This window comes from Arachis ipaensis, chromosome B6 (assembly GCF_059453495.1).
Source record: "Arachis ipaensis isolate K30076 ecotype BB chromosome B6, ASM5945349v1, whole genome shotgun sequence".
NCBI lineage: Eukaryota > Viridiplantae > Streptophyta > Magnoliopsida > Fabales > Fabaceae > Arachis > Arachis ipaensis.
The window spans coordinates 14682037-14707705 of NC_142441.1; the positions used below are offsets into that span (position 1 = coordinate 14682037).

At 38.9% G+C, this 25669-nt stretch overlaps 2 protein-coding genes across 2 annotated transcripts; both read right to left on the bottom strand.

Annotated features, from left to right (window-relative positions):
• Positions 1 to 12720: 12720 nt before the first annotated feature.
• Positions 12721 to 15064, bottom strand: CAX11 (cation exchanger 11). The gene is made up of 2 exons (XM_016350011.3): positions 14075 to 15064; positions 12721 to 13642 (listed from the first exon to the last, which is right to left on the bottom strand). Exons 1-2 carry the CDS (start codon positions 14915 to 14917, stop codon positions 12878 to 12880), a joined length of 1608 nt encoding a protein of 535 aa, XP_016205497.1. The 5' UTR covers positions 14918 to 15064; the 3' UTR covers positions 12721 to 12877.
• A 163-nt stretch (positions 15065 to 15227) lies between these two features.
• On the bottom strand, positions 15228 to 17855 carry LOC107645879 (signal peptidase complex subunit 3B). The gene is made up of 6 exons (XM_016350012.2): positions 17559 to 17855; positions 17431 to 17478; positions 16436 to 16498; positions 15867 to 15920; positions 15598 to 15684; positions 15228 to 15517 (listed from the first exon to the last, which is right to left on the bottom strand). The coding sequence occupies exons 1-6, from the start codon at positions 17682 to 17684 to the stop codon at positions 15392 to 15394; spliced, it is 504 nt and encodes a 167-aa protein (XP_016205498.1). The 5' UTR covers positions 17685 to 17855; the 3' UTR covers positions 15228 to 15391.
• Positions 17856 to 25669: the final 7814 nt, after the last annotated feature.

A 25669-nucleotide genomic window follows, 5' to 3' on the forward strand; every position in this document is an offset into this window, starting at 1 on the left:
AAATTTACCTCCTCAATCTCCTCAACTTGAAAGCCATCATCCTATGAGGACTAGATCAAAAACAGGTAGCTTGAAACCCAAGGTACTGCATAGCAGTACCACTGTCTCAGCTTATTCTCATTATTATAAATTCCTTATTGGAAAGAAGCAATGCTTGCAGAGTATAGGGAACTGTTATATCATAATACATGGAGTTTGGTTGAATTGGCCCCAAATGAGAAGGTGGTAAGCTGTAAATGCATATTTGCATTAAAAAGAAATGTCTAGGGTCAAGTTACTAGTCATAAAGCCAGACTAGTGACTAGGGGATATACTTTGGATGATATTAGCTTCTCATATTGCATTAAAAATATCATTTCTAAAAAGTTTGATTTATGTGGATGATATGCTTGGTATCTTATAATTACTGCTAAATCTGTCAGCACTCCAATGGTAGGAGGTTTGCAGTATGTGACTATCACAAGACCAGATGTTTCATTCAAATTGAGTCAGTACATGACAAATCCTAGTAAAGAACATTGGTTAGAACTAAAAAGAGTACTCAAATACTTAGCAGGTACGTCTAATCTAACTGCAATTTCACAAAACTAATGATCTCCATTTAACTTTTTTTTCAGGATATTGTGTATACTTTGGATCAATCATGTATCCTAGAAGTGTTCGAAACAACCGGTGGTGAGCAGAAGTTCCACTGAAGCTGAATTTCGAGCATTGGCTGCAGTCTTTGCTGAGTTAATATGGATCCAAACCTTACTCAGAGAATTGAAACAATCCTATTTTGCATGAAAGCACAAAGCATTTTGAGATTAATTTATATTTTGTATAGAGTCATGCAAGGTTTAGTAGCCGTGACTCATATTCCTGGTTCTGAATAAGTAGCAGACATTATGACAAAGGCGATCTCTCAAACTCAGATTGGCATTAAAGTGTCCTAAGCTTGTGGGGGATATTAGACTAGTATAGAAAAGTTAGTTATAACCGATAACTAACAGCATCTATAAATATATAGTATTGATAGGAATTTACCATCAATGTTAATTCACTTCTTTCTTCTTTCACTACCTCATTCTCTCTCTATTATTCCTCTGTTTTTTTATTAAGGGATTGTTAGATGCTAACTTAATTTAACTTTCCTCTTCTTAAAAAAAGAGACATTTAATCTGCTGGTGAACAAGCATTGTTCTCAATCTTCTTGCTTTTACGTAATTCAATGTTTGTTGTGCCTTTTCTTTATTGTCTTCTCACAGTCCTTTTTTTCCGAAAAAAAAAAATCTTCATCAAACAGGGACTAGCCACTGGAATATTTTTGCAGGATTCCAAATGGTTGTTATGGTTAATTTGCATGTATACTTCAAGTATTCAATTAATCCTATCTAATTTCTTTGCATTTTTTCAGATCCCAATCTTTTTCCTTTTACTTAATCCAAGGTTTGTTCTGCTTTTTTCTTTTTTATAACTCATTTTCATCATCCTTTTTGAAAAATTCCTTCAGTGCTGGTGGTTAAATGCAGAAAGACCATTGTTAAAAAATAATGTTGCAAGGAAAAAAAAAGTAATTATATTACGAAAACTTTTTAAAAGCAAAGAATAACATTGAACAAGAAATGAAATAAAATAATATTAATACTGATGATATTTGTATTAGTGATGATAAGTTAATGATAGTAGAGGAGATAACGATGATGATAAAGTATAATTACACAATAGAAATAATAGAAGTAGAAGTGATAATGATGAGAATGAAGGTGGTGGTGGTAGTAGTGGTTATTGTTGGATACATTATTCAAAAAAATTTTGTAAGGGTTTTTTTTTTTTTTTTTTGGTGACTACTTTGTAAGGGTTTAAAACACCCACAAAACTAATTTCATTATTATTTAACGAATTTTTTAACAGAAAAACTGTATTATTATAAAACAAAAATATTAAGGATCAAAGTGTCTTTTTTTTAGACTAAAAAATACCTCATCTTTCGTGAAAATAGACAAGAGTCGAACTAGGTTTTTACTCTTACCTTCTTCACCAACGGCTATAGATTGTGGATTTTTTTTTTATTTTTTTGTGACTTCATAGATTGTGGATTTACATTCTTTGGATTTGAATCCTCTAAAGTTTGAATTTCACTTTAAAGAGTAAAGTGTGATCTCTCACCATTGATTTCATAGGTGAGACCAAAAATAAATATGAAAGAGAAACTATTCAAGGGTAGAAGATCACACTTTACTCTTTAAAATGAAATTCAAACTTTAGAGGATCCAAATCCACATTCTTTTAATGCGTGCTGAAATTTTTTTTTTTTTGACAATAGGGTGAAATAGTTGTTACCGTTAATTTACATGTCTCAAAATTAATGCTTTAAGACTGGATATGAAAAATTTTTTAATTAATAAATAGTTCGAACTTAATTAAACATTTTTTAAACTCAATTAACAAAAACAGTCTGGATTGAAGTTTATTTGAAGTGCGTTTCAAACTTTTATTGCATATTAGACAACTGGAATAAATGAATATTTTAGTATTTTACATTATTAAACAATAACATTTATGGATTTTAATAAATTTTAAATCATGACATATTATTTAATAAAGTTGATGGCAAAATAGAGAAAAAAAAAAACTCAATACACTCTCAAGATTGAATATAATAGTAGATATTGAGAGATTTTAAAAAGTGAAATATTAAGATACATTTGGTTTTATTCTTATTTTCAATTTCTATTTTTATCATTTTTTGTTTAAAAAAATTTGTGAAAAAAAATAATGAAAATAATAAAGATTTACATTATATATTAGAATATTTGACCATCTTAAATAGAAAATAATCGACAAATAAAAAGTGACTAACTAAAAATAATGAATTGCATAAGTAAAAAGTTACATAAATTATTGTGACTAACTACAAAATAAGAAAAAACTTGAATCCACAACTTGCTAAGATATAAAAAAAAAAATAAAAATAAATCCAAAAAAATAATGTAAATGAGTCTTAAAGTAATAAAAATAGACGTGAGCCTTTTTTTTAATATATTTAAGGTCATAAAAAATATTAATATCTTATATTCTTAACATATTTTATATATTTTCTTATTTCATGTATTTTATATTTCTGGATTTTTCTCTCAATGAAATATATTTTACATTTTATCCAGAATAAAAATAATAATAACATAGATTGTAAATAATATTTATAAATTTTTATATTGATTTTGTTACATATAACAATGTAATGATTTTTAATCATATCTTATTTACTTTAAATTTATTTTATACATTCTATATTTAAATAACTGATGAAATCTTTATTTTGAATAATTCACTATTTTTAATTTTTTAATTATTTATATTAAGAATAAATACCCTTTTCGATCCCTGTCTTTTTTGAAAATTGACAAGTCGCTCCCTAACATTTAAAAAATGACAAATCGGTCCTTGTCTATTTCTTCCATTAGACACATCGATCCTTCTGTAACTTCCTCGCTTGAAACTCGACGAAAAATGCTGACCTATAACGGTGAGCAGGTGACTTGGCATGGACACATCAGCTGAATTTGTTAGGACGATACAGCCCTTACCCAGTCATCAAAATATCGTCGTTTGAAGGAAGTGAGAGACGCACATTTTGGAGACCTTCTCCCCTTCTCCCCTTACATGTAGCTTCAGTAGGGAAATCACCCTCACTTAGCACACAAAATTACACCCTAACCCTAAGAAAACGAAACGTTTCCCTTCAACTCAAGCTGACTACGACTTTTAGCGAGGAGATAGTGAAGGCATTGTTGACGGAGCCGTTGACAGCGCTACTAAGGTTAGTATCGTTTAGTTCGTTCGTTACTTTGTGAGTTGGTTGTATTTTGTAAAATTGGTTTTTTGTAATCTTGTTTTGCTACCCTTAGCTACTATCCTTAGTTATGATTGGTGTGGATGATTGTAGTAGTTAGTTAATCCAAAGTGTTGCACATTTTTCTTCTGGCAGATGTCATATGAAATTGTCCCTGTTTTTCATCATGGGGTTGGTTCGAAAGGGATTCTGATGGAGTGTTACACTACTTTGATGGAAAAGTTGAGACATTTACTGCATTAGATATAGATTATGTTAACTTCAAGGACTTGGTTGAAATGTTTAAGGGTTTAGGCTATACTAGCTACAAAGAGATTTATTGGTATGATGGTATTGCCCCTGACTTGGAGTCTGGATTGCATGTTCCTAAGGGGGATAAGGAGATTAACCAGATGTGTGACAAAACGATGGAGGATGTGGAGTCTGATTTGCTTGTGATCTATTTTGAGCACAATGTTAGCAAGCCGAATTATGTTGCTGAAGACAGAACAGAGGAGACGTTGGAGCATATGAAGCATGACTATAATGTCCATGAAAACTACAAGATGATTACTCGAGCTTTGAAGGCTGCTAGAGAGGAAACAGTTGGAAAGGAGCGAGAACAGTATGCCAAGCTTCATGACTATATGAATGAAATTCATAGAAGCAATCCGAGTTCTACTGGAATGATTGATGTAATCCCACAACCAGAAGGGCGTCTACTTTTTAATAGACTATACATATCTCTTGACGCATGTAAGAAGGGATTTAAGGCGAGTTGTCGGCCTCTAATTGGGTTTCCTAAAAGGATACTTTGGTGGACATCTACTATCAGTTGTTGCACAGGACGCAAACAACCATTTTTTTTGTTATAGCATTTGCTGTAATTGAGTCTGAGAACACTAACTCTTGGAGATGGTTTTTGAATATATTGCAAGATGATCTTGGACCAGTCACTGAGCATGGATGGAACTTCATGTCGGATCAACAAAAGATATAAAGTTACTGATCTCTCAACTGTATCATTATGTTATCTTGGCTGGTTTTAACTAAACTTGTACTGCTTGTATATTTTTAAAGGGACTAGCAAATGCTTTGCATGAAGTTATGCCGCAAGCGCATCATAGAAATTGTGTGCTCCACATATGGAAGAATTTCATCAAGCACTTTAAAGACAAGCATACTAAGGGGTTGGTGTGGAAGGCTGCTAAGAGCACAACGATGAAGGACTTCATAAGCTCAATGGAGCTTATTAAAAAGGTGAACAAAGAAGCTTATGAGTATCTAAACAAGTTCGAATCGGCTGCATAGAGCAAGGCATATTTCAGTCACGGCCCTAAGGTGGACAACATAACGAACAACATGTGCGAAGTGTGGAACGCAAAAATTATCGAGTACAGGTCTAAACCGATTTTAAGTATGTGTAAAGAGATTAGATGCTATATTATGAGAAAGATGGCAGGGCATAAACACATATTAGGCAAGTGCACTGGGAAGCTGGCTCCAGTTCAACAGTTAAGGTTGGATGAGTATGTTATACCAGAGAGCAATAAATGGACGGCAGAATGGGCTAGGGATGATGCTAGAGTGTTGTTTGAAGTGCAAAGACACCAAACTAAGGTTGCTGTCAACTTGCAGAGACAAACTTGTGCTTGCAATGTCTGGCAGTTAACAGGTACCCCTAAACTTTGTCCTTTGGTTTATTGTGTGTGGAGTGTGATACAATATGACATGATGTTCACTTGATAACTGTCAGGATTACCTTGCAAACATGTTGTTGCTGCCATAGCAAGACTAAGGAGACAAAATCTAAGGCCAGAGGACTTTGCACATCAGTGGCTCACAATGGATGCCATCAAAGCTACTTATGGGGATTCAATCAAACTAGTTAATTCTGAGGAGTTCTAGGAGGAAACTAATAAACTCCAACCTGAGGCACCAAACATTAGGAGACCTCCTGGGAGACCTACTAAGAAGAGGAGTGTTGATGTGGTGGCAGAGGCTCAGATGAAAGAACAAGGACACAAAATGAAGAAGACCTTCCAGGTGACATGCAGCAAATGTGGACAGAAGGGCCACTATCATAGGACATGTAAAGGTGCACCAGCAAATCCTAACTAGCAACCAAAGAGAAAGAAGTCGAAGCAACAACTAAGTGGAGAGCAATCAAACCCTACAAATCTAACCCCAAAATAGGTCATGTTGTAATTTTGGTAACTCCATCTTTATGTGCCTAAATTTTGTGCCTAATTGTATCTAAATGGGTATTGTAATTTTTTTGTGTTGCACAGAATTTGGATGGAGCTGAACCAAATGTAAGCAACAATGTGGCTGTGACACCCCTAGACCTAGTGGTATCCCTTTTTGATGTTTTGTATTTGGTATTTTTGTTGGATAGCAAGACTAATATGGACTAAAATAACACTGGAATACACTTCTTTTTTAATTGCACTTATCAGGCTAAGGCAAAAAAACAGAAGAAAAAACTTTCCAAGGTTAGGACCACACCCACACTACTCGAAGAACCAAGAGTGGAGATCCCACTATCATAGTCTGCACCACTACAACCAGAGGTCTGTTTTATTTGTCAAACAACCATTACACTGTAACTAAATTTTAGCCCACTATTCCAATTACGAATATGGTTTTTGGTTTTTTTTTTTTTTATTAGGGAATTGATGTCAATGCTGGACCTCCAGTGCCAAACAACCCAAATCCTTTCAACCATGGAGCACAATCTAGAGCCAAGCATACAATCCCTAAGAGTAGCAACACAACACCACCAACTCAGGAACAACAACACACTACTGCTGAGACTGGTTTAGGAACTGCACCAACCTTCAAATTTGTTCCCACACTAGGCCTGAAAAAACCTTCTGGATCCAAGAGGATATATTGCTTAGGGAAACCAAAGATGAAATGACCAACTCATACCCATGGTTACTCAACCATAGAATTTGGTGTGTTTTGTCTTTTTTTTTTTTTTTTGGTTATGGATCTTCAATGTATCAAAGGCTGAGACATGTTGTTTAATGACTTGGAATATGTAACAGTCTAACAGACTTCTAGTTATCTTTTGTTTAGGTGTAGGCATTTAGCTCAACAAAGTATTTTTTTTGTTTTCAGCTGATACATCAGCAGATAAACTATGCCTATGTGCATAGCATTATGAATGAAATTCCTATGTTTTTGGATATATATCACACTGTTCAAGATTTCATAGATCTATAATTCTTACACAAAATTAGGTTATCATTAAAGCAACAAAATCACAATCCATCCATATAGAACATGGTAACTACATATCCAATATCCAATATGCAACTTTCCATATATTAACCTTAACTATACATCACATATTGCAATAAAATATAATCTATGTCCTAGACTACAACATATTTTACTGCTGCTACTACAATTAACATAGCTAGCATGACATAGACTATGAACTCAATACTCCATTTTTTTATTTTTCTTCAATTGCCAAATCAACTTTGTGCTCCAATTGCTCAAATCTGTTCTCTAGCATCATCATTCTTCCATCTACATCAATGTCTTTCTCGTGTACAAAATGACAAGAAATCAGCTCATCTAGCCATATGAAGTAGTTGCAGTGAGGTCGTTCTGTCTGCAATTGCAGTTATCATGAAGATAATTTGTTCAAGCACAAAAACAAATTTAATCCAATAATCAAGCATGGACGAACACTTACACGATAGTGACAGCAACCGAGAAAGATCATGTCTGGGTTCTTGGCAGTTGCAGATCCTTGCATGATTGCATAACTTCCACACTTGCATTTAGGGTATTGAAACTTCACCTTCTTCCCTTCACTAGCATTACTCAAACCCATCTTACCCTTCCTCCAACCACGACGGGTTTGAGCGGTTGAGGATTGCTTTGCATCACTCATGGTTGCTACTTGAGTTAGGGTTCGAAAAAAGGAGAGAAGGGGGAGAAGGTCTCCAAAACGCGCGTCTCTCACTTCCTTCAAACGATGACGTTTTGATGACTGGGTAGGGTCTGTATTGTCCTAACACATTCAGCTGATGTGTCCATGCCAAGTCACCTGCTCATCGTTACAGGTCAGCGTTTTCCGTCCAGTTTCAAGCGAGGGAGCCACAGAAGAGTCGATGTGTCTAACGGAAGAAATAGACAAGGACCGATTTATCATTTTTTAAACGTTAGGAGGCTGCTTGTCAATTTTCAAAAAGGACAGGGGTCGAAAAGGGTATTTACTCTTATATTAAATATAAATTTTGTTAAGTTTGGAAAACTGAAAATATGATGATGATCAAACATTGTTAAAAATATTATTTATAAAACTGTTAATTTAAGTTTTGGTTATTATTAATTTAATTATCAATTGGTTGTTTAACAAGTTTGTTGAAATGTGCAAATTTTGTTGGGCAAAAAGAAAATTAAGCCCAATATAATATTAATGTTCAGCCTTGTGCAAAATTATATATGATATGTGGCTGAAAGGTTTAATTGATTAACAAGTTAATTGGGCCAGAAAATTATTGTGTAAGCCCAAATTTAATCTTTGTGGTAAGACCAACAAAGCTTGGTCCGAATTAAAAAGGAAAGAAGGAAGAAGTAGTGCATGCTTTCCACGGATACCCACTCCCCTCTTTGAATGGAATTCAAATTTAATTAACTTGTCTTTATTGCATTGGTAACAGGAAAGAGAAAATGCAATTGATTTGATGGCATTTAATTTTCACACATTACAAGGCATGGGGGAAGGGAAGTGGATAATTAACTCATTTTAATTTCCTTTTTTACTTCCAATGAAAGCTTTTCACTCTTCTCTCTCTTCTCTCTCTAGTTTTCGTGTGTCACTTCACTGACAGGGAAGAAGCTTGTAGAAGCAAGCTATCAGAGGAAGAAGAACAGAAGATATAAAGAGGCAAGCGGCCAAGGTGATGATGGCCCTTGCAAAAAGAAGATTTCTGGTATGACGTGGCTGAGATCTTTACCACTAAAGGTAAGATGTGGTGAGGAAGCCTCAAGATCTCCATACCTAGAAATGGAAGCAATCCATTTCGGTCAGAGAAGAAGATCCTTGTGGTATGGCTCGTTTCTACTTTTTGTTCATCCATCACAGAAGGTAGCTACTGTAGCTACGTGGAGGAGGAAGCAGAAGTGGAGCAGAAGGAGCTGTCAAGGATCAAGTGTTCATCAAGGGTCAGAAATCCTTCTTGGGGATCAAGTCAAGATGGAAGGCTCAAATTGATGAAGCTTGAAGAAAAGGGATGAGAGAGAGGTAATTGCATGTTGGTTTTAGCTTTCGGTTCCCTCTCTCTTCTCTCTATCCGAATCAGTTTTGGTGTTGAAGAAGAAGAAGTTGGCTCGGTTGAACCGTTTCAACCTTGGAGGCTTCCCCTTCTATAATAAGGGTGAACAGCCAAGGCTTGAGACAAGGAGAGTAAGCACAGAGTTTTCATAGCTACCCAAGCTAATAGAAGTTCTTCTCCTTCAATGTGTTTCATTTTGTATTTTCTTTAGGTTTGTCTGTCTGAGTCTCATGGTGAAAAAAATAAACAGTGTGAGGTTTGTAAGAAAAAAGCCAGTGAGAGGTAAAAGGCAGAGGGTACAAAATTAAAGAAAAAGCCATAGGTATCTTAGAGGTCCTTTGTACATCTATGTGCTGTGTATCATAATTCTGTGGGAATCCCCTTGCAAGTTAGGTTAGCACTTAGCAGTTGAAAGCTTGGTAGGTGACCAAGTCAAGTTCAGGATTAGGAATATATTCTAGACTTCCCGGATAGGAAGGATAGTTCCTAGGGAGAATTGGTGTCTATACTCTGTTTGATTATAGTGAAATTCCATCATTGTTGTGATGGAGACTGGACGTAGGCTGCATTACACTTAGCAGCTGAACCAGAATACTTCTTGGTGTGATTCTCTCTCTCTCTTCTACTCCATTTCTGATTCTGTTGCATAGGAGACAAAATTGAAAAATATCTCCTGACTGGTTACGAGACAAAAAAAATATCTCTTGACTAGTTACGAGACAAAAAGAAAAAAAATCTCCTGAAATCATTTCAAAGGGCAGAAAGTAACACTCAGTAAAAAGGGAACCCCCTTCTCTTAGCCACTGATTACCATCAAATTTAAAAATTAATTTCGAAAAAACACAAAAAGGCAGCTGAACAGGTACGCCAGTTGAATTGCTAGTAAAATATAATAATCAAAATATTAATTTTGAGCCGTTTAAGAATAAGCCTCCAGCTCCCATTGTAGTTAAAATATTAATTTTAACTGCCTTAGCAATGGGTATGCTTAACTGGGAAAGATTACTATTCGAGGTGTGAATATTCATTTAAAATTGATTGAAATCCTTCTTGAAATTTGGATGCGTGCGCAATAAGATTTTGTTTTCACAAAGGGCTATGCTACACATCCAAGTATTTTTTCATTCAAGTTTTATCCAAGTAGGTCCAACTAGGGGTGGCAAACGGGCCTAAACCCTCTGGGCTGTCCCGCGTAACCCGCCAAAAAAGGCGGGCCGGGCTGAAAAATTGGGACCGCCAAATAGCAAAAACCCGCCTAATCCGCACCGCTTAAACCGCAGGCTTTGGCGGGGCGGGGGCGGGCTTCCCCGCCGGGCTTGGTATTTTTTTAGTGAGGGGGTATTTTTACAATTTTTTGGCCAAAACCTAACTTCCCCCAACCTAACTTACAAGAGTATGAAGATAAAAATGGAGTGGTTTGGATTATGTTTATGTTACTTTGGAGACAATATTTATAATTATGTTTTAAATTATGTTTATTTTGCTTTGGAGAGAATATTTATACTTATGTTTTGGATGAAAACTTGGTTTATAATTATGTTTATTAGATATTTATAATTACAAAGATTTTATTGTTTATACATATAAAAAATAAGATTTTTTATGCCTTTAAAAATTATAATAGTTAAAAGTAAAAAATAGAAGAGATTTTTTTATATCTTTATATATATTATTTAATAGTTAAAAGTAAAAAAAAAAAAAGAGGATATTTGGCGGGCTTAGTCCGCCGGCCCGCCAGCCCGCCGTTAGGCGGGGCGGGCTGGAATTTTGGGACCGCCTCACTAGGCGGGGCGGGGCGGGGCGGGCTTCTGGCGGGGCGGGGCGGGACGGGGCGGGCTTCCCCGCTTGCCACCCCTAGGTCCAACACCAACAAAAACCACTCTCATTAAAAGAGCGTCATTACACGCGCTTTATCTTCTTCTCCTCCCCCGTGCTTTCAAATACACACATACGTCATCTTCTTCTTTCAAATTCACGTATACCTCCTCCTCCTCCTCCTCATCCTCCTTCGCGCACGCAGATTCTTCTCTTCTTTCGTTATCGTCATCACTAACAACACCAACATTTTGCTAATGAATTATTTTTTCAATCGAATTGAATGGAATACAATTGCTAAATTGAATTGAATTGAATGGACGCAAATGTTCTGAATCTGAATTAAATTTAATTGATAATCTCTAAATTGCAGACAGAAGTGTTTCGAATTTGATTTTTATATAATGGATTATGTTTCGTTTATTCAGTATTATACAATTGTTTCACCATGAGTACGTATTCGGTTCATTATGCAGAAAGCTGTTTAAATTATGTTCCATTCATTCAGTAATATACAATTGTTTCACCATGAGTAGTGTTTGGTTCATTATGCAGAAAGCTGTTTGACGGTTCATTATGCAGAAAGCTGCTCAAATTTGATTTTATATAATGGATTATGTTTCGTTCACTCAGTACTATACAATTGTTTCACTATGAGTACGTGTTCGGTTCATTATGCAGAAAGTTGCTCGAATTTGAATTTTATATAATGGATGATATTCCATTCATTTAGTACTATACAATTGTTTTACCATAATAACATGTTCGGTTAATTTCTGTTCTGCACAATTCAAAACTCTTCCTCCTCACTTTCTACTGCTTCTTCACCAGGGAGAAAAGGAAGAAAAGATAAAAAAATACAGCAGCAAAAACAACAAAAGAATGACGATAAAGAAAAAATACGTGAAAAAGAAAAAACGCGAAAAAGAAGGAGAAGGAGGAACGCGAAGAAGAAGACAAAGAAGAAGAAGACGCTTCGTGCGTAAACGAGCGTGAGAAGAAGAAGAAGAAGAAGAAGGAAAAAACGCCATAACTTGGATGAACTTAGATGCCAAAGTTGTTAAAAAATATCTCTTTCACAAATATGTGCCATGTATACACCAATAAATACACTAAATCAGTCAATAAAACACAAAAGTAAATAAATAAATAAATAACAAAAACAACTAATATGGTTTATCTATCATTTTATGATTTAATTTGGTAAAATTTTTTAAAATGGGGCATGTATTTTTTAAGAGCACAAACTCTTTATTTTGCCTTTAATAAATAAAAAACATCAAATACTTATCTTTTTTAAAAGATAGAAATATTTTTTAAAGCGCTTAGATTTAGGCTTGGTTTGGAAAAAGACAAACATCTTATTTTGTGTTTGATATATTAAAAAGTTGATGTATTTGCAGTTTTTAAAATCATCCTTAAATTTTAAAAATTATTTTACGAAACATACTTATTGTTTATACTTATTAAAAGTCATTTTTAATTTAATTTACCAAATATAGATACTACACCTTTTAAAAAAACTATATTTTAAAACTAATTTTTATAAATTATTTTAAAAAGTAAAAATTTTACCAAACAATAAAATGGGGCTTTTTAAAAATAATTCGTGATGATCAAAATTAAAAAAATCTAATATAACTTTAAAAATTAATTAATATTTAAATTTAATTCTTGTATTAGTCTATTATAATATTTTTAAATTTTAAAAAATATTTTATCAAATATACTTGTTATTTGTATTTATTAAAAATTATTTTTAATTTAATTTACAAACATAAATATTATGACTTTTAAAAAATCAGGTTTTATAAGTTATCTTTGGAGAATACAAATTTTACCAAACCAAATCCAGAAATACAGTCAATTTACTACCCGACTTGATTTCATCCTCTTGTGGTTAGGTTTGGATTTGCTTATGAATATAAATCGACGCTAACGGTAACAATCACCCTGAAAACATGGCCACCATCAAACTCACTGCTACAAAAACAACATAGAGGCCGACGAGACAAAACCCCCAAAACCTAGGCACTCGGAATCTGCACCAAGTGATCACTAAGAGAGACCCCATAAGGCTTAAAAGCAGGAACACAAATGCAATCACGATACCTACGTGGAAATTAAGCACATAGGCTTTAGGGTGAATATTTGCCGTCTGAATCACCAGAGCTGTTCCAAGACCTACAAGCATGTTAAACATTGGTCCAGCAAAGCATCCAGCCATTGCCATAGCCGGATGACCGGCTTTAGCTACCGCAACATCGGCAACGAGATCCCCCACTGAATTTCCCCATGCCAGCACCGTGAGACCGAGGATTGCTGGTGGTAGTTTGAGAACTAGACCTAAAGTTTCAAGGCAGTTCACCAGTTCTCCAGCTGTGGTAGATATCCAAAACACGCTCATAACAAATGCCATGACAACCACAGGTATTTGCTCGGTTTTGGGAGGTTCTTTTTCCATTACTAAATGAAGGCATGCAAGGCAGAAGCTTGTGGTGAGCACCACTGACCAGAGGGGCAAGTCAGTGTTGGGGAGGAGGAAAGCTATGGGATGATCAAATGGCACAAATGATTTGCAGGCATACAAGAGGGCTATCGGACAAAGGGCGATGTTGGCCGACGAGTAAAGTCTGCTCCATTGGGACGGCGCTGGCTCGGGGATCGACAGTTTTAAGAGAGTTGCAACAGGAATCTCCCATGCTTTAGAAATCTGAATGAAGAGAGCAAGGGATAAGTCAGGACAACCTCCAATAGAATAATGTTATCAAATAAACTAGAATTCTATCCCTGCAATGAACAGCATTGCCTAGTTTATGTTAAAGATAAGAACCATTGCCTTAATTATCCAATCAAAATGATCATGGTTACATCAATGCAATGAGTTTAATCAGAAAACGTGCACAGTACCATGTACACTGCAAAAAAGAATCAAACGAATCCAACGCCTAAATTCAAATGAGTTTGTAAGAACATAGATCAGGTTCCTTATTCCTACTACTATTTCTTTCATTCAGGTTCTAGCCAACAAAGTAACAAACCAAGAAAGCCAAGTTACCAGATCCAATTGCCATAAAAAACAAAATCCCTTTATATCAAACTCTAAATCAGAAAAATTATCAGTTTAATTGAAATTCAAACATACCAATCCATAAGCTCCCGGGAATCCAGAACTGCGCTTCTCGTCGTTCATAGATCCCGAAACCTTGGCGTCGGAGTCAACGTGCACCGCAACTAATTCCTTCTGCTCCTCAAGATCTGTGGAAGAATTCCCACTCTTGCCTCTGCCATCAACTAGTCCCAAGTCCATATAGAACACGAGACCAACGAAGAATGCATAAAACCCTACGAATCCAATCGCCTGCCACAGGAAGATCTCGGCGCTAAGATACACGTAGAAGAGGAACATCGCTGCCGTCAAGTAGAAGAGCACGTCTCTGACGAAGGGCGCGGGATCGAGGGAGAACGGAGCGGCGTAGATGGCGACGAATCCGACAACGAGGGCGGAGACGAAGGTACCGGCAGAGAGGATGGCGCCGAATCCGGTGCGGTACTGCCCGGAGCGAAGGGCGGCGAGGGAGGAGAAAACGTCGGGGGAGCCGTTGCCGAGTGCTAGGAGGGTGACGGCGGCCATGGAGGGGGAGAGGTTGAGGTGAGAGGCAAGCTTGGTGGTGACGACGGAGAAGTGGTGCTGCGCGGTCTTGATGAGGATGTAGAATTGGAGGAGGAGGAGCATCGAGAGGGCGGGGATGGAGAGGAGGGCGTTGCGGCGGAATAGGCAGTTGTGGATGTAGAGGTAGTTGAGGATCCCGCCATTGGATCCCTCGTCAGCGGAACACGTGGTGGTTAGAAGAGACCTGCGTGTGGTGACGGTGGCGGTGGAGGTGGAGAAGAGAGAAGGAGAAGATGGTAAATTTACGAAGAAGAATAGTAATATGAGAATGAGAAGAAGCAGTGTGAATGAAGATGCAATTGCAGAGAAGGCCATCCCAGGGCCAATGCCATTCCTCGCTATTATTATTCTTCTCTCCACTCAACTGCACCTAACACCTCACACTACTACTATACACTACCGCGTTTTTTGCTTTCTCATCTGTTAAATGCTACCTTTATTCTTTTTTTGTTCTTAATTTTGTTGATTCTCTCATGACTCCTCATTACCATACCTTAATCACGTTTTTACTCTCTTCTAATTAGTAATTACGACTGTTTTCAAATTATGATCTAATAACCAGTCTAGCGAACAATTGAAATTCAGGGTGTTATTGAGTGCACCCTTCACCCTTGTACTGGATTCATTTTATTGTTAACAAGAGGAGGCAATTAAATACCACAAGAAAAATTCATTTCCACTTTCTCAAATCACTAGTTTCCTGATTCTAGCTCTTTGAGGTAACCCTCTATATCCATTATAGAAAAGGCTAAAGTTACAGTAATACATCATTAATAAGACATGAAAGAATCATCTATATTCCTCTGGCAAACGGTAACCCGGCATGACTATTTTGTCTGCAAACATTTTGCCCGTCTTTGGCATAACATGCCAGTGCATAGTCAAGTTAAATTCTTTACCACGCAAATTCCTTCCCTGAACACAAACGAAAAATGTTAAAATAGCAGGACCTGATGAAATCTAAAGCGATTCATACTAGTGATCACATTGTATACCTGGTCGATGAAGCGGTACTTGTTTGAAGTATGAATCCAAAACTTTGCGTGCTCTTTTGAGGGAATGATACCATCCCATAGGGATATCTGCAAATTGCAGCTCAAGAATGTTAGAAAAACAATTGCTATAACATGCTATGGCAGAGAAGCAGCATATTGATAGGCGATGGCAGAGTTATCTTAGCGAGATGAATACTAATCTGGATTCTTTACTCTCTCCTCAAAAGAAGGCGGCAAAACTTATAAGTGATTTATATTTCAAGTCTTACCTGATTCAAAGAATTCTTTGGAGTTTCATACTCGGCGGCTAAAAAGACAAAAACCTGCAAGCATAAACAGAGAAGCAAAATAAGTGCCAGGGAAGCCTGAAGTTATAGCCTAACTGCTTAGAATAATTGATCAAATATTATTATCCCAATCCAATATATTATATGTTATATCAGGCAGTTACAATGCTAGCATGGAAATAAACAGAGCTAACCCCCTAAATAAACTACTGCTCTGGTGTCTATAAGGCTGAAAACTATACAAAACTTTCACAATCCAAGGGTAGCCCTTCCCCAAAACAAAAAAAGAATGCCGCTATCATGCGCGAAGCGAAGCTTGGGCCAAGAATAGAAATATATTTCGGAAACTTAAACAAGATATGACACTAGGTAAGGCTTATTAACTATTAAGACATGCATTATTAAGGAAGGAACAGAGGAAGATCATGCATATTTTGCCCATTGCATCTTGATGCACTAACTTTGCATTGCTCCCACTTATCTTCCTACCTTCGGCATCCATACTTTTAAAGAACCAACGGGGATGGGTAACGCAAATTCTATTCACAAACCTGTTTTGTGTTCCATGTGAAAAGAGATTGTAAATCTGCCGATATATTCATCGTCATGCTGACCTGCATGGAAAGAAAGGTGTTCCACTTCGGATTAAACAACGGATAGAGATGATGTATAAATATCAAAGAGAATGGCATCACAAGGTTCTTTATGACACAATATGATATTAAGATAAAAATATCATATGCAGCTAAAAATTCAGAGCTGGTATATGGTAAAAAGATAGAATTTTTGAAAAGGTCTAACATGATAGGCAGATAAATAGTCGCCTTCTATGGACAAGAACCATTTCCCCCTTTCAACAGAAAGAAAAATCTAAGCGTTGTGGCCTTGTTGAACTAGGTTGTGTTGGTTAACAGTGATTACATGACTCCATTCTGATGGTTTCAAGTCCAATTATTCCTGGCTTTGTGCTTGATTATTTCCAAATTTGAATTATATATGTATTTTCGTTTTCTGATGTTGTATGTAAAAATATGAATATCTAAAGAGTGATTAAGCAACGACATAGGAAATGTTTCAGATACACAAGGAATTTGGAGATTTCAAGGCGTGTTCTACATCAAATTTATGTATATTGGACAAGGCTATAGTTTTAAAAACCAGGAATTAAATCATCCCTAATTCAGCATAAACCTTCATTTTAGAAAATAAGGCATTGACAATATTCATATTCCTAAGAACTACATATTTTATCAGACCTAATCACAGTCGCATAGCAAACTATTACAGTATCCCAACTCTGGGCAAGTTTTATTATCAGTTCACAAATTTGGCTCAATTCACCGTTATCTTAATTTCAGAATGAAGTGCCAAAGCTACGAGAATCATTGTTGCTAAGCATAGACTATAGCAACGAGATGAAAACATCAGAATTGAATATATATAAAAATAGTGATATTGACAAATGACTAGCACACGGACCACAAGAAAAACAGCAAAACCGTTGGGCAATTAAACCCTAATCCTAGATCGGAAAAAGAAATTAAACCTCGTCGTTTCCGTTGGGTTGTTTCTGAAACCAGTTAACGTTCAAGACCTGCACAGAAGAAAGAAGAACAAAATGAAGCGAAGTCGTTGAATTACGGATCAGCGAGAGAGAGAGAAAGAGAGAGGGACCTGGACATGGGCAGAGGGAGAGGGGGAGTTGAGGTTGTCGGAGAGGGAAGCCATAGCGCACATAAGGGCAAGAATGGTAATGGCGAAGGTGAGCAGAGCGTTGGCTCTGTAACCGAAGGAATGCATATTTGGACAAGTTGAGTAGGGAAGGAGTTGTGTGACAGAATGGATCAAAACGAAAACGGCGAGAGAGGAACTGAGGAAGAAGAAGTGGCGGTAGTCTAGATTCACTGGTATTTGAGTAAGACTATTTTATTACGTTGCTACGGTCTCCTTCCTTCTCATTGGATCTGACACGCACTCCCTGGGGTCACTCCGCCATTTTTATTTATTTATTTAATTATTGAGGAATATTTCTCTTGAAAAACCAAAGGGGCACTATTTGTAATTATTTAAAACATTCTTACCCTATTATATAATAAAATTTTAATTTTGATGCATTGTCAGTGTAAAATAATTTTATATATGTATTTAATTATATAATATCATATCAACAAAAATAATTACTTTTTATATTAATCACGTAAATAATAATCTAAATAAACAGATGTGATTATACGACTGTATACACTAACAGTGCATCAAAATTAAACTATAAATAATAATCATTCTTTTTTATTTACCAAGATTTTAGATAATACAACTTTTAAGTTAAGAATTAAACTTAACTAGTGTATGAACCGTACTGAGTACGAAAAAATTTATAAAAATAAAAAAAATTATATGATTAGTGTTCATACCCTGACCCAATAATAAGGCTCAGGTCCAGACAAAAGGCCCAATCCAAAGGATTGAGTCTCACCCTACACCGAGCTTCGTCCTACGAAGTCGGTCCCTACCACGACTTGCTCTAAAGAAGTCGGGACGAAGATTAGCTGGCAGATAAATACCCATTCAAATGAATAACTGCCCCTAAAATCTCTCTACCCACTTCCTGGAGCCATATCTCAACCTCCCTAAGATAAAGGGACGGTTGTCCACCATAAATAACGGAACTACACCAACGGTGGTTATGGGTTCACCACTATAAATGCACTGACACTTCTCAGGTATCTCATAAGTCCCAATACTCTCTAGACCTGTTTTGCTCCCTTTGCTGACTTTGGCATCGGAGTGTCTTTGCAGGTACCACCCCCCATTTTCTCGTACCGAAGTCGGACGGGGGCCTTGGATCATCAATCCACTTGGATACTTCCTCATTCCGACGATTGGGCCAGCCAAACTAATCAAACCCAATAATCTCCGGTTACCCATCGTAACATTGGCGCCGTTGCCGGGGACCCGAGAGATCAGCCAGTAATGGCGGATGTATCCCCTGAAGATGGTCATGTGGCGTCGGATTCCGAACAAGAGAATCTGGATACCGAAAACAACGACGCAGACCTGACCCTCCACCAGGAAACCAACGACCAACACAGGGAAGGAACCTCCGGATTTAAAAATCCGAAGACAAATTCCTCGGAGGGGCGTGAATCAGAAAAGGATGGACCACCCCACGCAACTGAACTAATGGGGCTAGTCCATGTCCACCAAAGGCGCTTGAAACAGCTGGAACAGGAACGGGAGCGACAAAGGGAGATAGAAAAGCACCTAAGAGAGGAGATGAATCGACGAAAAGAGTTAGAGAAAAAACTCTTAAAGTTAGAATCCTCCCTCAAAGGTCGGAACTCCCGTAACGATCGGGAAGAGTCGCCCCCAGGAGGGGAGGACCCTTTTTGTGAGGACATAATGAGGGCAAAAGTTCCAAGAAACTTTAAAAGCCCCGATATGGACCTCTATGACGGAACCACCGATCTGAAGCATCATTTAAGCAACTTTAAAAGTCGGATGTATCTAGCTGATGCTTCTGATGCAACTCACTGCAAAGCCTTTCCGACTACTTTGTCAAAAGCGGCGATGAAGTGGTTCGACAGCCTCCCGCCGAGGTCAGTCACCAGTTTTGAAGACATCTCGAGAAAATTCTTGATGAGGTTCTCCATCCAAAAGGATAAAGTAAAACATGCGCCAAGCCTCCTGGGAATAAAGCAGGAGGTCGGAGAACCTTTGCGGGACTATATGGAAAGGTTCAATAAAGCATGTTTAGAGATTCAAGGCCTGCCCACCGAGGCAGTCATTATGGGGCTGGTAAATGGGCTTAGAGAAGGTTCCTTCTCACAGTCCATATCAAAAAGGCACCCCACCTCCCTGAGTGATGTACAAGAAAGAGCTGAAAAGTACATCAACATGGAGGAAAATGCCAGGCTGAGAGAGTCGAGTTGGCGACCTGGGCACCTTCCCTCAATAAAAGAGAGAGAAAGGGAGCCCAAGAAGAAAGAAGACCTCGGTCCCGACAGACTCAGGAAATATCACTCTTATACTCCTCTAAAGGTTTCTATAGTGGACGTATACAGAGAAATTTGCAATACTGAAAGGCTGCCACCTCCCAAGCCCATTAAAAATAAAAAAGGGGGGAGTCGCAGCGACTACTGTGAGTACCATAAAATATATGGTCACTCAACAAATGACTGTTATGACCTTAAAAATGTGATAGAAAAGCTGGCCAGAGAAGGCCGACTTGACAGATATCTCATAGAAAGGTCGGACAATCATGGGAAGAAAAAGCGAGACGATGCGGATAGAAGAGACCCACCATCGCAGACTCCGGAGAGACATATACATATGATCTCAGGCGGGTTCGCGGGAGGGGGACTCACCAAGTCCTCTCGCAAAAGACACCTCAAGCGAGTCTACCAGGTTGGAAGCGAGTCACCCGACCTTCCTACCATCTCATTCACAAAGGAGGATGGGCAAGGAGTAATCCCTGGACACGATGATCCAGTGGTAATAACTATGATCCTAGCTAATGCCCATCTCCACAGAACCCTAGTAGATCAAGGAAGCTCGGCAAATATCCTTTTCAAGCCCGCGTTTGACAAAATGGGGCTGGATGAAAAGGAGTCAAGAGCCTACCCCGACACCTTGTACGGGCTAGGCGACACGCCAATAAAACCACTGGGATTTCTACCCCTCCACACTACCTTTGGAAAGGGGGAAAAGTCCAAAACTCTGAGCATAGACTTTATAGTCATCGACGTGGGGTCAGCATACAACGCCGTAATCGACAGAACTACCCTGAATCGACTCGGAGCGGTGGTATCTACCCCCCATCTCTGCATGAAATTTCCGACACCTGCGGGAATAGCAACAGTACGGGGAGACCAGAAGTTGGCAAGAAAGTGCTACAATGAAAGCCTGAACCTGAGGGAAAAAGGCAAAGAGGCTCACACCATAGAGCTTGGTGGTGCAAGGGCCAAAGAAGAGCTACGACCACAGCCAGGAGAAAAAACTGAAGAAATACAGGTCGGCGAAAAGGAAGGAAAGAATACCAACATAGGAGCCAACCTAGGGGAAACCCTGAAGCAAGGGTTGACTAAGCTCCTAAGAGACAATTCCGACCTCTTCGCCTGGAAAGCTTCCGACATGCCCGGGATAGACTCCGAGCTCATGTCCCACAAGCTCTCAGTACATCCGGGATCCCGACCTGTACAACAGAGAAGGCGCAAGCTCGGCCCGGAACGAGCCCTAGTGGTGGAAGAGCAAGTACAAGCACTCCTAGAAGCCGGCTTCATTAGAGAAGTTAAATATCCAACATGGCTAGCAAATGTAGTGCTAGTCAAGAAGCAAAACGGCAAATGGAGGATGTGTGTTGACTACACCGACCTAAATAAGGCATGTCCCAAAGACCCTTATCCACTCCCGAGTATTGATACCCTAGTAGATTCTAGCTCGGGATATCAATACTTGTCGTTCATGGATGCCTACTCGGGATATAACCAAATCCCAATGTATGAGCCAGACCAGGAGAAAACATCATTCATCACACCCAGAGCAAATTTTTGCTACGTGGTCATGACATTTGGATTAAAAAATGCAGGGGCCACATACCAAAGACTGATGAACAAGGTGTTTGCTTCCCACCTTGGGAGCTTAATGGAAGTCTATGTAGACGACATGCTAGTAAAAACTAAGGAAGAAGTCGACCTCTTGGCAGACCTCTCGCAAGTATTCGACACCATAAGGTTACACGGGATGAGGTTAAATCCCGCAAAGTGTACCTTCGCAGTTGAGGCCGGAAAATTCCTAGGATTTATGCTAACACAAAGAGGGATTGAAGCAAATCCCGATAAGTATAAAGCTATCCTGGAAATGAAGAGCCCGACTTGCTTAAGAGAGGTTTAGCAACTGAATGGCCGACTTGCAGCCCTCTCCAGATTTTTGGCAAGATCGGCACTAAAATCCCTTCCACTGTTTTCTTTATTAAGAAAGGGATGCCGGTTCAAATGGACTCCAGAATGCGAAGGAGCATTCCAGGAGTTCAAAAGGTTCTTGAGCCAACCACCAATACTAACTCGACCTCTAGTCGGGGAGGACCTCGTCCTTTATTTGTCCGTAGCAGACAAAGCTGTCGCATCAGCCCTGATAAAGGAGGACGAGGTCGGACAGCATCCAGTTTACTTCATCAGCAAAGTTCTACAGGGCCCCGAGCTAAGGTACCACAAACTAGAAAAGTTTGCCTACTCCTTAGTGATAGCCTCACGAAGGCTACGACCTTACTTTCAAGCACATACAATAAAAGTCCGGACGAACCAACCCATGAAGCAAATCCTCCAAAAGACGGATGTTGCAGGGAGAATGGTTCAATGGGCAATAGAGCTCTCCGAGTTCGACTTGAAGTATGAAACTCGGACAGCAATCAAAGCCCAATGCCTCACCGACTTCATAGCAGAATACGCGGGAGATCAAGAGGAAAAGCCAACTACATGGGAACTTTATGTAGATGGATCCTCAAACAAGACAGGAAGCGGTGCGGGCATAATACTGGCCGACGAAAGGGGAACTCAAATAGAGGTATCCCTCAAATTTGAATTCCCAGCTTCAAATAATCAGGCAGAATATGAAGCCCTGATTGCAGGATTGAAACTGGCCGAAGAAGTCAGTGCAACAAAAGTGATGATATATAGTGACTCTCAGGTGGTGACCTCCCAGATAAATTGAGAGTATCAGGCCAAAGACCCAAACATGAAGAGATACTTGGAAAAAACTCTGGAGTATCTAGGGCGCTTTGCGGAGACCGAGGTTAGGCATATAACTCGGGATCTCAATAGTAGAGCAGATGCCTTCTCCAAGTTAGCAAGTACAAAACCATGAGGGAATAATAGAGGCCTGATCCAGGAAACTCTCCAAGAACCCTCTGTGGTAAAAGCAGAGGACAAACGAGATGTCCTTGAGGTAACCGAGCTAAACCTCGGATGGATGAATCCTCTAGTCGAATACCTAAAATTTGACATCCTCCCCAAAGAGGAAAAAGAGGCCAAGAAAATCCGGAGGGAAGCACAATATTACACTTTGGTGAAAAATATACTTTATAAAAGAGGAATATCAACACCATTGTTGAAGTGCGTACCGACCTCAAGGACCACTGAAGTGCTAGAGGAAGTTCATAATGGGATCTGCGGAAACCATCTCGGAGCCAGGTTACTAGCTAGAAAAGTAATCCGAGCTGGATTCTACTGGCCGACCTTGCAGAAAGATGCCATAGAATTTGTGAAAAAATGTCAACCATGCCAGATGCATGCAAATTTCCACGTAGCTCCCCCCGAGGAGCTCATCAGTATAACTTCTCCGTGGCCCTTCGCAAAATGGGGAATTGATTTGTTAGGTCCTTTTCCCCAAGTGTTAGGACAAGTCAAATACCTGATCGTGGGAATAGATTACTTCACAAAGTGGATAGAAGCAGAACCATTGGCCACCATCACAGCCTAAAGAAGTCAGAGGTTCCTCTACAAAAATATCATCACAAGGTATGGGATACCTCACTCCATTACTACAGATAATGGAACCCAGTTCACCGACTCTACCTTCAGAAGCCTAGTAGCCAGTATGAAAATAAAACACCAGTTCACCTCGGTGGAGCATCCACAAGCAAATGGACAAGCGGAGGCAGGTAACAAAATCATACTGGCGGGGCTAAAGAAAAGACTACAAGATGCAAAAGGAGCTTGGGCTGATGAGCTCCCACAAGTGCTATGGGCCTACCGGACGACGCCGCAATCCGCCACAGAAGAAACACCCTTCCGACTTGTCTATGGCGTAGAAGCCATGATACCAGTAGAAATCAATGAACAAAGCCCAAGGGTGATCCTCCATAATGAGGTCGGAAATGTACAGGGGAACAAAGAGGAGCTTGAATTGCTCCCCGAAGTCCAAGAGCAAGCCCAGATAAGAGAAGCAGCATTGAAACAAAGGATGACTACCAGGTACAACAAAAAAGTCATTCAAAGGAGTTTCACCCCAAACGATTTGATCCTGATCAGGAATGACATTGGAGTCAACAAATCGGGGGAAGGAAAGCTCGCTGCTAATTGGAAAGGACCATACAAAGTTAGCGAGGTCTTAGGAAAAGGTTATTATAAGGTGACCGACTTAAACGGCACCGAGCTACCTAGGTCGTGGCATGCTTGTAACATGAAAAGGTACTGTAGCTAAAAGCGAACTCTACTCCCCGATGTACTCTTTTCCCAACTTCACGATTTTTTACCAAAAATTAAAGGGTTTTTTCTGAAGAAGGGTTTTTAACGAGGCATCATAGTAGAGGCTAAGAGGGCAATAGATCATTAAACCCTTAGTAGCCGTAAAGTACCTTCCCAAATAAATAAAGATCTTTTTTACAATATCTCTTATAAATTCCTTCTCGTTTACTTTTCTACGAAACACGCCGACTTAAACTTGACAAAACATGAAAATCCCATGAACCGACCTAGATGGTCGTCAGGATAAAACGACGAGGTACAAGTCGGTGTAAAGAGGTTATAAAAGTTGATCGTGAGAAACTCGGAAACATTCCGACTCATAAGTCGAAATGAAAAACCGAGTAGAAAAGAAAACGCATCGCAAAAATAACCTAAGTCATAAGAACTCAACAAAACAAAGTTGAGTATAAGGAATAACAAAAAAAGGATCGAAAAAGCCTAGAAAAAGCTTAAAAGCTGTCCTAAAGTCCTTAAAGCGAAAAGGATCAGAAAGACAGACAAGCCAAAGAAAAGGTTTTCAGAAAAGATCAAGGGGACTTCGAAAAATCAAAATCAGAAAAGCATGCACACAAAAAGGTAGCTGAAACCCTTATACCAAAAAGGGTATTCTTGTTAAATAAAACCCTTATCCAAAAAAAGGGCAATTATAAATATTTTTGTTTATGGCCATAAAAGGCCAAGACAAATGTCAACGTACCACCACCACAAATATAAAGAGTTTAAAAAAGAGGAGACCCACAGGCTGGGCCCCCATATAGCCAACAAATTTTTAAAGAGTATCACCACCAGGACCGAAGGGAGTAGTCGGATCACCGCCAGAGTCGAGAAGAGAAGTCGGAGCGCCATCAGGACCAGGGAGAGAAGTATCCATAGGAGTCGGAGAAGAGGTGCCGTGAGGTCTTGAAAAACTCGGAACATCCTTTGGACGAGGAGGGGATTCAATGATTCTCTGCCCCCGAGTCTTCAAATCTGACTCGGTGACGACCTCGGGAGCTGGGGGATAAACTATGGCACCATCAATAACGACCTTGTTAGGATCCAAAGGAGAGAGATCCAGGTCGAGAGCAAGGACTCCGACCTGCTCCTTAAAAATCCTCCAGGCCTCCTCGGCCCCCTCAGCAATAGAGTCCTCCAACTCTGCGTAGGCAGTCCGAGAGTTCAACAAATCCCTCCTTACAGCCACAAGGTCCTCAAATAAACTCTGATAACTCTCCTGTGCCTTCTTTCTCAAGCCCTCCTCCATGTTACATTGGGCTTGTAACTTGCTCTCCTTCTCTTGGAGGACATCCCTCTCCTCCTTCAATTTGGTGACCTCCTTCTTCAACTCCTTCTCATGTTCCTGATATATGAGAAGCCTTCCCTCCAACTCTTCAACCCTAGAGGTTGAACCCAGAGAGCTAAGAGGAGTCTTCTCAAAAATATCGAGGAACTTGACACACATCCCCTTCGCCCTGATGCTCTCCTCAGCCAGAATAGTGAGGTAGTTCCGAATAAAAACATCATCCATACCTATACGGGTATGGGGATAGATGAATTTTTGGA

Excerpts from the sequence above, each read along its gene's own strand:
- LOC107645879 (XM_016350012.2), bottom strand. The coding sequence starts at position 17,684 with ATGCATTCCTTCGGTTACAGAGCCAACGCTCTGCTCACCTTCGCCATT. Across the intron at positions 16,499-17,430 it reads AACCCAACGGAAACGACGAG|GTCAGCATGACGATGAATAT; the intron begins GTTTAATTTCTT and ends CTTTCCATGCAG. Across the intron at positions 15,921-16,435 it reads TCACATGGAACACAAAACAG|GTTTTTGTCTTTTTAGCCGC; the intron begins GTTTGTGAATAG and ends TTATGCTTGCAG.
- CAX11 (XM_016350011.3), bottom strand. The coding sequence starts at position 14,917 with ATGGCCTTCTCTGCAATTGCATCTTCATTCACACTGCTTCTTCTCATT. Across the intron at positions 13,643-14,074 it reads TCCCGGGAGCTTATGGATTG|ATTTCTAAAGCATGGGAGAT; the intron begins GTATGTTTGAAT and ends CTCTTCATTCAG.